Here is a 12,922-nt window from a genome sequence, read left to right on the forward strand (position 1 = left end):
AGCTAGTATAGTGCCCAGTATGGGTAGGTAGTGCCCCAGTATAGCTAGTAAAGTGCCCAGTAAAGCTAGTATAGTGCCCAGTATGGGTAGGTAGTGCCACAGTATAACTAGTATAGTGCCCAGTATGGTTAGGTAGTGCCCCAGTATAGCTAGTATAGTGCCCAGTATAGCTAGTATAGTGCCCAGTATAGCCAGTATAGTGCCCAGTATAGCTAGTATAGTGCCCAGTATAGGTAGTATAGTGCCCAGTATGGGTAGGTAGTGCCCCAGTTTAGCTAGTATAGTGCCCAGTATGGTGAGGTAGTGCCCCAGTATAGCTAGTATAGTGCCCAGTATAGCTAGTATAGTGCCCTGTATAGCCAGTATAGTGCCCAGTATAGCTAGTATAGTGCCCAGTATAGGTAGTATAGTGCCCCAATACAGCGCCCCAGTATGGGTAGGTAGTGCCCCAGTATAGCCGTCCACCCCTCCGCAGTCGCCGCTGCTGTTAGCTTAGCCGTCGGCCAATTCTCTCTTATATTCCTCTCTCCTGCCCGGCCCCGTGTAAGTGATTCACAGCAGCGTGCCCCGCGGCTGCTGTGATGATGAGGGAGGAAGCAGGAGACAAGAGAGCACGGCTTCCTGTAGCGGCAAAGTGTATCGCCGTTACTATGGGAACCGCTCTCTCTCTCTCCTGCTTCCTCCCTCATCAGCACAGCAGCCGCTGGGTGCGCTGCTGTGAATCACTTACACGAGGCTGAGCAGGAGAGAGGAATATAAGAGAGAAAGCGGCCGCCAGAGGTAACAGCAGCTGCGGGGGGGGGGGGGGGGGGGGGGTCGGGCAAAGAGGACAGTCCTGCGGCCTAACTGCAAACGTCCAACGGACCAGCAGTGGGCTGCGGACCGGTGGTTGGGGACCCCTGCTCTAGGAGGTTAAAACCCACTTTCATTATCCAGGATCCCCAGTACAGCTAGTTTAATATAGATGGACAAAGCATTCTTCCCCCTGGCATCTCCACACTGCTTAACAAAACCTTCTATGTGGGTCACTTGATGTATGCATACTTCAGGTCAAATAAATGTCAAGTTATGTAAGAACACCAGGAATAACTAAGCACCGACGCTTGCCAGCCTGTCCTTATACAATGGTGCACTTGCTCCAGCAGTGTATGGACTCTGCTCTTTGCACTGCCAATAGTGAACTAGTAATGAAAGTAATGAAGCTAAAAGACCCCTTTACCAGTTTATAATGCTGTATAGCAATCCTTTTTCTTTATCTTCTTTTAATAAAAAAAAACTAAAATGATTTGGAATTTCTGTTTGCAAGTGAAATTTCAGCATTTGATATAAATCCACTACAATCCAAAATTGAAGTTTAAATAAAACAGAAACCGCGTAACAACGTAAAACAGAGAATGTATCTGTCAAAAAACAAACAAACAAAGAATAATCATCACTAACCTTTTCACCAACTGCACCAAGAGAGCCAACAGACCCGGGAGGACCTTGTGGACCCTGCAGAAGATATCAGTATTAGACCAACCAATACACAATGGACACAGAAATTGTACACAAATACCAGAGAGAATACTCACATCAGCACCATTAGGACCTTGAGGACCTCTTGGACCAGGAGGGCCAGGTGGACCCTATTTGAAAAGATGTATAATAGTATTATATTATTTTTTTAAAAGTTGACAACATCTTTTTTGAGAGGCTTTTGGAGCCACAATGTACCAAAAGTATATTTCACAATCTAGTATACATTGCCTTCAGCAGTGTTAATTCTGCTATGCTAAGGTAAGTTAGTTGACGATATTTACCATGGGTCCAACATCACCATTTTCTCCCTTTTCACCTGGGGGGCCAGGAAGACCCTGAAAGGAAAACACAATAATGAGGTTATTCATTTCCTATTATGTAACAAAGTAAATGCACAATCATAAATTTTCTATCACAAATTCTAACCTTCAAAGGATAACTGCACTATCTACATTAAAAGTCATTATTGCATTGCTCTCTTGCCCTGCTGCATAAATCAAACCAGGGGGACACCTTCTTAAGGCTGAAGGTGGAAGCAACATTTTTGTAGACTTGATAATGTGAACACAGTACTTGATCTGCTATCTCTAAATAAAGAACACATCTGTGTATATTGCCTCATAGGTGTTCTCTGACCCAATACGACATGGCATCCAAGAACCAGGCAGGCAATTGCATTTAGTCTGGGATGGCAGCCTTCCTTGTGCCCAGGTAACCCTGCTGTATGATGTACTAACTGTTATCTGCTGTGTAATGTACCAACTGTTACATGTACTGAAATACACCTTAATTTGAGGAGGTTGAGGGCACCTGATCTAGTTCCTGAGATAAGTGTGTGTATGCTTGGAAGCCTGAAAGTTGTAAATAATATCTTAGATATTTACTGACACTGCATTCTTCTAAACAGAGCTCTGATGTTGTTTCCAGGGTCTTGTGGAGCCATTCATTCTCCTATTTTTCAGGCACTGGCAGCCAAGCAGTAAAATTGGTGATGAATAGAATAGAGAGCAAATTTAATTGCTACTATTGCGGGCAACCAAGGGGTAATTTGGGAGCTGGTGGTACTTGATAAATAGCTGTAATAGGCAGCACAGATATCAGCAGGTAAAGTATTTAGTGGCAAAGATGGTCCAGATATTGGTGGAGACTGCAACACAGGGGGTAGATTAGTGTTAGGTATTGGTAGAGGAAAGGTTAGTGTGAAAAGAGGGATAGAGTAGGTGATAATAAAATATCAATAAAAATTACAGATATTCTGCTATCAGAATTAGCCACTGCCCTATTGCAGATATTCTACTAGCTATAATCTCCTTCGTGGTGGGGGCAGTTGTGGATAGTTCCCCCAGGTGATAAGTGCATTTTTGGGGGGTGTTTGCACTGCTCCTGCCTCCCTTCCCCCCATTCGGTGTGTTTTGCAGAGTGGAGTCTCGTGTGAGTGCCGGGCCCCATATAATACATGTGTGTATTTTTGAAATCCCATTGTGGTGAAAGGGTCTAACATGGAATGCACGCAAACCATTTGGGAACCGAACGTCCTCCATGAGTGCAACGGAATGCAAATTATGCAAATTGTGCAACGGAAGGTACATTTCATGCAAGCTGTTTCATGCTTATCAATAGTAGAGTTCAACCTACTATGTGTAGTTGAGGGTCTCCTTTAAGTCTGAGGTGTTTATCGGGGTCAGTTAGGCCCTTGCATAATTTGGTACTGCAGTTTGAGCACACCCAATGTGCCTTCAATGTGCAGACAGGCTTCTGCCAGCCATTTATAAGGCAGGTGCTGCTTGGAAGTGCTCTCACCTACTGTGTGTTTTTTGTATGAACTGGGGAGGAGGTTTTGTGGGGAATCTCCTTGGTGGTGAGGGTAGTTGTGGATGGTTCCCCCAGGTGGTGAGAGCATTTTGCTGGCTTTCTTTGCTGCTCCTGCCCCCTTTCGGTATGTTTTGCAGAGCAGGAATCAGTGCCCGGGTCCCTGTCTGTATTGTGCACCTCTGTGTATTAAAGCTCCCAAGTAGATATCTTTTGTGCTTATTCCTTAATCAATCTTTGAGTTTAGTAAGTACAGACTAAGATTATGGTAAAATAAGCTGTGACTTTAAAATGAACAACTACATCATAAACTAGGGTCACACATTCTGCAGCTATCTACAACTTTATGTGGGACTGAAGGAGCTAGCAGCATATAGCATAAGCTGTTCTACAATGCTTAGCTATCAATCCCTGGGCAGCATTTCCACTAAGAGATAGGGATGTCATGTTGGCTGCAGGATGTTGGCGGTTGTAAATGGATGATGATTCTGTACACAGCAGTTCGAGAACGAGCATGGTTAATAATTTACATCCTGCTGAGCCAGACCGATGATATGTGAAGCTGCTACTGGCAATATGGAAAGGCACATCATTCATTCTCTTACTGCAGCTTCTGGGACATTACTCTGTATAGAACTGTATATCTGCATTATGCACAAAGCAGAGTTTATCTCTATCATATCCACATAACCACTCCAGTGACACTTGTAAAAGAATTACACCATATATTGATGTGCTATAAACATGCAAAACAGACCAAGATGCTATTAGGTCAACTTTTGTTTTATGAGTTCTGAAAGAGTTTACTAAAAGCAGCCTCAAGGTGAAAAGTTAATGCAAAACAACTAAAACTTCAGTCTAATGTAAGGACAGTTAATATAAAGTTGCCATGAGCAGAAAGCGTGCATTGCACAATAAGTGTAACCCCCGTTAGCTGAGATAGCTTAGTTAACAAGAGTGTTGTTAGAGAAGCAAGTGCAACGCAAGTAGCATAGAATGTTTTACCATAGCAATGCTCATGTTACTTAGGTAACACGGGTTGTGCTAATTTTACAATGGCCTCAATTCACTAAGCTTATCTACTGTCTTTAATAACGTTTCTAGAGTTATCACCATGGTGATAAGGCATGTAGTATTCAGGAAACATTTTACCTCAGGCAAACCTAAAGTTCACTCTTCTGTCTTTAAGTTAACTCTTCAATCCTTAACATAACTCCAGAATTCTAAAGTTAAAGACAGTCTGTTAATTAACTGCGTGTGAAGAGAACTACAGAGGAGGTAACTTAACTACAGAGGAGGTAACTTAAGGAATGAAGAGATAAGATAACGCTCTCACTCTGTGGAGGTAAGTTTTCTCTTGCCTTATTATCTCCAGCATGATCTTAGTGAATTGAGGCCAATGTAACAAATAAAATTGTTTGTTATTTTTACAATATTCATTTAGAAATTATTTAGTTATTGTTTACCCACTGTAAACTCTTTCCTCACCCTGATTTACACTCTGAAATGTATCACATGTGACATCTTTAGTCCTGTCAGGTACAGCTCTGTGGGAGGTTTGTTTCTGAGAATTCCAAAGCCAGTGAAAATAATGCCTGGTCTCCCAGAATGCTCTGGGAAGAGAATGCTGCATAGCTAAACAGCCTAGGCCTGGGATGTCCAATTGTGGTCTTCAAGGTTAGGGGTCCTCATATATTTTTTGCACAGTTTAAATGAATTAATGGGGCTGAATCAGGAAAGGCGTGGTTCATCAATTATAACATACATCTCAATTTCTCAGTCCATCCTAAACAGTGGCATGGATATGACCCTCAAAGACTGGAGTTCGACACCTGTGGCCTAGGCTAAGCATCACTGGTAGGGCGGGGTTACAGACTAATATACCGCAATAGATAGGTATAGGAAGAGTTTCTAATGCGTAAACTTAACGTAAACGTGGGTATCTTTAATAATCCACTGCTTTTTACAATACTGTGTGTCACCACAGTGCCTTGTTAAGATCCCAAAGGTTTGCACTGACTTGTCTCACATAGGTCATGTCTAAGGGCTTGTTTCCACTAGTGCGGCGTGCGTCTCGCAGACGCACGCCGGCACTGAGCGGAAGGGCGGGATCGCAGGCGAATCCCATGAGTCGTGCCATGCACGGCTATGGGATTCGCAGCCTCCGCCGCGAATTCTGCAGGGGGTTCCGGCCAAATCGCTCCCGCAAGCGATTCCGCCGCGGCGCTGTCATCCCCTATGGCAGAGTTCCCCCGTGCGATTCATGTGCGGGGAAACTCTGCGGAATCGCAGCGGAAACCGCGATAGTGGAAACGGGCCCTTAATCATGAGTTGATTCTCTCTAGGGGAGACCTTGGTGGAGGACTTTTCAGCACAGGAAGTTTTTTACTGTACACAGAAGGTGATGTGCACTGAATTGAACTGTATCTAGTGAACACAACCTGATATTCCAGCGAGCCTCCAGAATTAACTATACTATTTTTGGGATATTAACCTTTCCTGCAACTGATCTGGGAATTGTTTAATTGTTAGAACACTGTTGTAGTAGCATTTCTGTATTTTTTGATTATTTTTTATTGTGTGACAGGTTGCTATGGAAAACATGGGCCTTTTTTTATTGTGCATTACTGTACCTGAGGCTTTTTAAATCTAAACAATACAAAACTGGGCTTGTAGTTTATAAAGAGCTAAGTGTGTGTCTGTACCTATACTGAACTGTCTGTTGGTAATTCACATGACATAGCAGAAATGTTTTCCTTGTTTCCCACAGATCAGAGTGTACATCCATACACAGTACACTGAGCAGATGATAGGTATTTTCTGCACGCCGCCTCTCCTGGACTGGTAACATCAGTAACTCTCTGCTTGGAGCACAGCGGCACATGAATAATTCCTGCCAGCTGGCGTAGCACTGATTACTGAGCTGATGGCCCATTCATTTAGTCTGCCAGGCCTGTTGACTGAGGCTTGGCCAGACTGATACCCGCAGATCTCAGCTTTGCCATCCCCTCATGCACACAATTTATCTGCTAGGGGCATGGGGCACCTCCAGTGTTCCTGCAACATTTTTATCAGGTGCCAGAGCTGTCAGCATACATTCGCTGGAAATATATGTGTACATAACCATATGCACAGCAAGGCTTACAGAACACATTGTTAGTGTGTGAGAATTCACAAGATTTCTGATAAAAGAGGTATGTTTTCCACTCATATTTCACATTGCTGTAGGGCATGAAAGGGAAAAAAATAATGTGGCTATTTACAAACTAAACCTTACTAATCCTTTATGGTTGCAGTTGTGTAAATGCCATGGAGGTTGTAAGGTTAAAGGGCAACCTAATTAATAGTAGTATATATGAAATCATTCTCATATTGCTGCCACTTAATTTGGGTGCCAGCAAGTCTGAATATTGGAAACAATACTTGTCCCCATCAATCAGCTATCCCTACGTAACCGTCTCCCTTACAGATGTCCAACCCTAGTCTCTCCTCATATAAACCGCTAAAGCCTGACATCAACTGGTAACTATTGCCCAACCTTAACCTCCTTGTCTCCCATTTGTAGAACTCTTCCTGAAGTCTAACTCAAGCTCCCCCAGCATAAAATGTTAACTAATTCCTAAGCCTCCCCCCTTCCCCATGTAAACCCTTTCTAACCTTAGCTACTCTTAATGTAAATCACTTCTGAATGCCTAACCTTAACTGGAGAGCCAATATAAACCTCATTGTCAGGTCTAGCCCTATTCTCACCCCTCCATCATACATACATTTCTGGTGTCTTACCCTCCTGAACTCTAGCAGTAGCAGCTATGGTCAGTGCCTGGCTTTGGCCAGCACCTACAGGGTAATTCGGTTACATTAGCTATGGGGCTTAGAATAGATAGTGGGGAAGTTAATGTTAGGAGTAGGTGGTAGGGATACACTACTATATTCTACTATCAGGATTTCCTGGGTGCCCCTTTTAAATGTACACACCTTCTGTACCCTTACATCTCTAAAGATTCCTCCGAGACTCCCTCCCCACCATCCTATTGCATTTTTCAAAATATGTAACTGTGTGACATGAATTAAACATCCAAAACAAAAGTAAGGCCCCCTTGTAATTATTGTTAAACACCTAGAGGAAGGTTTTACTTACTTGGAGACCAATTGGACCAGGTGGACCTGGGAAACCACGAGGACCTTCATCTCCCTTCTGTCCAAACATTCCCTGCTGACCTCTTGGACCAGGTTCTCCATCTGATCCCTAGAAACAGTAAAGCAGTAGAGAAAAAAAGAAGGCTTATAAATGCTCTACAAATAATTTAAAAAAAATAACAATATCAACTAAAGAAGCCAAATGTTGTTCTGAGCACTGTTGCTTATATGCTGAAGATAAAAAGAAAATGTATAAATACTGTATTGATATTTTTTTTCAATCTGTGTTTTTTTCTTTTCTGTGGTCTACTACTATGAATGCAGCTAATCAGTATCCTTTATGTGACCACTTACAGTTTGAAATGCAGACATTTGTTCAAGTGTATTCATAAAAAATGGACACTGGAAGGATTGTGGAAAATGCCTTAAAAAAATTATATATTTTTTTGTCTTTAAACTGTTTTACTTAACGCTCTCACCTGCCTGCTAGACATACTCTAACAACCAAAATATATTTCTATTTCTATATATCATAATTTGTCAATGATTTAATTTTAGTATTAAAGGGAACCTGTACTGAGTAAAATTATTTAAAATAAACACATGAGTTACCTTCAAATTAACTTTACATATTTACCTTGCCGTCAGTTCCTCTCAAAAGCTCACCAATTTCTTCTGACAATGATCCCTTCCAGTTCTTACAACATTTTGTCAGAACTGAAATATATCAGTTGCTGTCAGTTATATATCAGTTGCTGTCAGTTACAGCTGAGAGGAGAACTGATGTGTCCATGTTTCTCTATGGCTCAAGTGGGCAATGTTACAGTTTAACTGTGTGCTGACCAGGAAGCTGTTATGGGGTAATGGCCATTTTCAAAATGGAGGATGGAGAATTCCATTGATCACAGTGGACAAACAGGATGCAAGAGAGGAAAAAGAGGTTGAGGAGTAGACTACACAGGGGGTAAGTATGACTTGTGTATGTTTATTTTGACTTTTAATTTTCAGTTCAGCTTTTCTTTAAAAGTTCACATTCATAGATATGAAGAGTACTCAGATTTCTAGATAAATAACATATACTCAAATATCATATCCCACTGAAACATTTGTAATGCCCTGGCATTTTTTCAAAGAAATAAAAAACAATTTCATTCCAACATCAAGACAAATTATCATTAAGTAACTTACCGCTGGTCCAGGAGCTCCAATAGGACCTTGAAGGCCAGCTGGTCCAGGGGGACCCTACAAATAGAAGATAAAAAAATATGTTATGACAATATGGTCTGTGCTATATAAGGTAGAGGACTTGTGTTTTGTAAAAACTAACCTATTTCTTATAACAGGCAGTCCTGGCACTCATGCTAGGACAACAAGGTTATATAAGTGTTTAGTGTGATAACATCTACTCTCTGGTCTTTTACTAGGAAATATTTCCTTAAATGAAGCTTGTGTCCATGGCCGCATTTCAGGCAAGGCCACGAAGGTCATGGTCGAGGGCACCAGGAAAGCAAGGGGTGGGCAGATGACAGCAGGGTGGCAGTTGCAGTTAGCCTGCCAAACATTCATCCTGTTACACAACCGGATCTTGCACTTGGGGGATGAAGGGGCAGCGAATGGGCACTTAGTGATCTCAGAGCTGCCTGTCACTCACCTAATCTGCTCGCCAACAAGGTTACAATCTTATCCATGCCATCATGTCACATGTAACTGTCCTCAGAGGAGCTTATAATGTAATCCCTGCCATAATGTAACACTAACTGTCCTCAGAGGAGCCTACAATCTAATCCTTGCCATCATGTCACTATTCACTAACTGTCCCCCTCAACTCTATTTACCAGCTACTGCTACTATTACTGTTGCTGCTGCTGCTGCTACTACTACTACTGCGGTAGGAGAGGGGTGCACAGCAAGGAAGGGCAACAGAGTTACTTCTGCTCAAAAAAGCATATCCTCTACTGGTGAGCACAGTATTTTTTTGGCCTTTAAGTAGTGAGGGTTTATGGTTCTATTTGAACTGTCCATCAGTTCACTATATCCCTGCTTTCAACAGAGCTCAATACATTCAGCACCAAGGAAAACTTTCTGTGCTGCAAAGGTGGAGCTAGAGTGCTCTGCCAGCTGAAGCACATAACATGCACTGCTTCATCACAAGTTACCAGCTTGCATGTAAGCTACAGCTCACATAGATTTAATTAATCAGGGATGCAGTAAGCTCAAATACCCAGTGATAACACATGCACAGGGCATACAGAGTGGTGATGTACAGATTGAGGTAAGTTAATTATATGTATTCTAAATGCTGTACCTTTTATCTTTAAAACACACCTGAACTGAGAGGAATATGGAGGCGGACCTATTTATTTCCATTTAAAAAAATGCATATTGCCTGGCTGTCCAGTTGATATTGTGCCTCTGATACTTTTCGCCATAGACTCTTGATGTTTCTGACTAAAGTCTGACTAGACTAGCTGCATGTTTGCTTCAGATTTGTGTTTCAGACACTACTGAAGTTATTGATATCAGCGGGACCGTCAGGCAATTAGCAATGTTTAAAACTAAATAATTATGGCAGCCTCCATATACCACTCAGTTCAGCTTCCCTTTAAAAGGAAGATCAGAGGAAAAAAAAAAGTTAAACTTACCCGGGGCTTCCTCCAGCCCCTGGCAGCTGATATGTCCCTCACCGCAGCTCCGGTGTCCCCTCCATTCCAGATGCTGACCTAGCCAGGTTGGCATCTACTGCACCTGCACAAAAATGCGTCCGCACTGCTTGTGACAATGGAGCTGTGGCCAGGGACATATCGACTGCCATGGGGCTGGAGGAAGCCTCAGGTAAGTAGAACTTTTTTTTTTACATCAGATCTTCCCTTTAAAGGCAACCTGAACTGTGAGAATATGAAGGGTGCATTTACAGACCTTATTTTTCATAACTGCTATGAGAGAAATATGGATGCTTCCATGGGTATGTGTAAATCTGGAGTTAGGTAATGTCATTGGAATCATGTATTAGAAATGTGGTGCAGTTCTTGGCAGAAGTTTCAAGCTAAGCCCTTCCTATCCCTTTTAAATTTTACATCCCTGGTGCCAAACTCTGACCTTACCATCAAAGTTAACCCATTCTCTGCATCATAACCTAATTTCCTCAATTAGCACTATTCTGATAAAACCTTGTCATAATACTTAGCCCCGACCTCCTAACCGTACCTGATAAACATAACCTCTCCCTACCCTATCCCCTAGCACTGAGCATCTTGAATAATGCTTATCATTCACTGAAAACCTTAACTTGTAATAGCCTTTCATTGGTTTGAACCATTGTGCTGAATTCAATGAGTAGGTGGTGATACCATAAGGCTGTGTTCCCACAGTGCAGTGTCCGCTCTGATGGTCCTCTGTGGTCTGGCCATAGCCCGGGGCAGATGTGATACCCACATAGGCTATATGGGGAATGCATCCACCTGCCTAGGATTATTGCGGACTGCACAGAAGTGCGGTCAGCTTACTGCAATGGATCCTGCGGATATGTTGCAGCGTTACAAGTGTGAATGGCTCCTATTTATAAAATAGAAGCTGTTCACTGTCCGTTTAGCAATGAGCAGAAAACAGACAAAAAATGTCCGTTCTCCGCTCAAGTGGGAACACAGCCTCATCCAATAAGATGCCAAATGTATCTACCCAACCCCAAATCCATAACCTCCCCAGATGAAAAAAATTAAGTCAGGCAGTTTGGCAATTCAATAGCTGAACAGCAGTACCAAAATTAACCACTCTAAGGATTAAAAGGTGTGCAGGACGTAAACAACAACAGACAAACAGCATATGAAAAAGTCCACAATGGCGACTTTGGTATACGTGTGGCTTCAGTTACAGCCAAAAGTAAAATTCGACTTTTATCCAGGTTAAAAGCGGTCCATACCTCATCAGTTCTAGACACTGAAATAATATAAGAGTTGATTAAATATGGGCATATAGAAGCATTGCCGTTCCAAAAGGTCCTGAGCAATGCTAAACAGAAGTGTCAGCCTGCTGCAGCCTATTTATAATCCCTAATGTGCAATCAGTGTATCAGTGTTTTCTGCAATGGCTGCAAACTGAAATGGGAAGATTATTGTGCATGCAATAGCATTACATAAGAATAAAAATACAAGTTGATTTACACTATTTAACTTACCTGTTCTCCCTTGTCTCCCTTTCCACCTTTCTGACCAGGCTCTCCGATTTCACCCTACAAACAGAAAGAAAGAAAGAGTTTCAGGTGATTCCCAGAAGCGTGAGTCAATGTCACTTTGCAGGGCCGAAGCTGGCATTGTGAATATCGACTGCTTTCATATTCTGACAGCTTAATCCCAGTATTGATTAGGCTGGAATTCCCTTGGATTTTCAGCTAAGTCACCAAGAGATTTAAATAGATAATCACTGGCTAGAAGGTGGGCAAGGATTGAAAAGGCCAGCAAAGATTACTAATAAGGTATCAGAGGTCGACATTAGTGACTTTATTGCTGGTGTATGAATTAAAGATGAAGAAGCAATTGGTCTTTCTAATACAGTAATATGTGCAAGTATTGCAGTTTTTTCCTGGTTTTAATGGAATGTCCTTCATGTCATAAGGAAATGGAATGCAGCCTACAAGCCCTGAACATAAATACTACTTTGCATGAGTTTATATGTATTGCAACCCATTCATTAAAATAGATGAGCTCCTTACAATTGTATCTGATTCACCCAAGTCCCACTGCATGCAACTTTTATGATGCTGGATATGGCATTCTAACACATTGCAATTATATCTTCAAGAGCTGACTGTAACAGAAACACAGAGGCAGCAAACTTACATTTTAAAAGTTAAGCAATTTCAGTGAACTGAATACACTGAAAGTATTAAAGGAAAAATATATTCTTGTGTCAAGACTCTCAGATGTATATAAGATTATTAAGGCAACATTTGTCACACTGGAAATCTATGTGTCTTTTCAGTCTTTGAATAAAGGTAATGTATATACTCCTCTATAAGCTGCCCCGAGTATACATAAACCCCCCTACTCCCACCCCCCACCCCACAAACCTAATAAGGAGTGACCTGAATATAAGCCAAACCCCCAATGCTTCCTCCTAGCCTCCCCCATGTATGTGATGCAGAGTGCCTCCTCACTTGTATGTGATGCAGAGTGCCTCCCCCTTGTATGCTAAGCAGAGTGCCTCCTCCCTTGTATGTGATGCAGAGTGCTCCCCCCCTTGTATGTTAAGCAGAGTGCCTCCTCCCTTGTATGTGATGCAGAGTGTCTCCCCCACTTGTATGCTAAGCAGAGTGCCTCCTCCTGTGTATGTGATGCAGAGTGCCTCCCCCCCTTTTATGCTAAGCAGAGTGCCTCCTCCTGTGTATGTGATGCAGAGTGCCTCCCCCCCTTGTATGCTAAGCAGAGTGCCTCCTCCCCTGTATGTGATGCAGAGTGCCTGC

At 42.3% G+C, this 12,922-nt stretch overlaps 1 protein-coding gene across 8 annotated transcripts in view; it reads right to left on the bottom strand.

Moving 5' to 3' along the window:
- Positions 1-12,922, bottom strand: part of COL11A1 (collagen type XI alpha 1 chain) — a 782,075-nt gene that overhangs the window by 38,449 nt on the left and 730,704 nt on the right. For all 8 annotated transcript variants that reach the window (XM_068240020.1, XM_068240025.1, XM_068240017.1 and 5 more), the window contains 6 exons: positions 11,639-11,692; positions 8,656-8,709; positions 7,469-7,576; positions 1,803-1,856; positions 1,575-1,628; positions 1,441-1,494 (listed from right to left, as the gene is read on the bottom strand). In XM_068240020.1, the coding sequence (XP_068096121.1) occupies positions 1,441-1,494; positions 1,575-1,628; positions 1,803-1,856; positions 7,469-7,576; positions 8,656-8,709; positions 11,639-11,692 (378 nt within the window). The remainder of the gene's footprint in view (positions 1-1,440; positions 1,495-1,574; positions 1,629-1,802; positions 1,857-7,468; positions 7,577-8,655; positions 8,710-11,638; positions 11,693-12,922) is intronic.

The sequence above is a fragment of the Hyperolius riggenbachi genome, chromosome 6, assembly GCF_040937935.1.
Source record: "Hyperolius riggenbachi isolate aHypRig1 chromosome 6, aHypRig1.pri, whole genome shotgun sequence".
In the NCBI taxonomy this organism is placed as follows: domain Eukaryota; kingdom Metazoa; phylum Chordata; class Amphibia; order Anura; family Hyperoliidae; genus Hyperolius; species Hyperolius riggenbachi.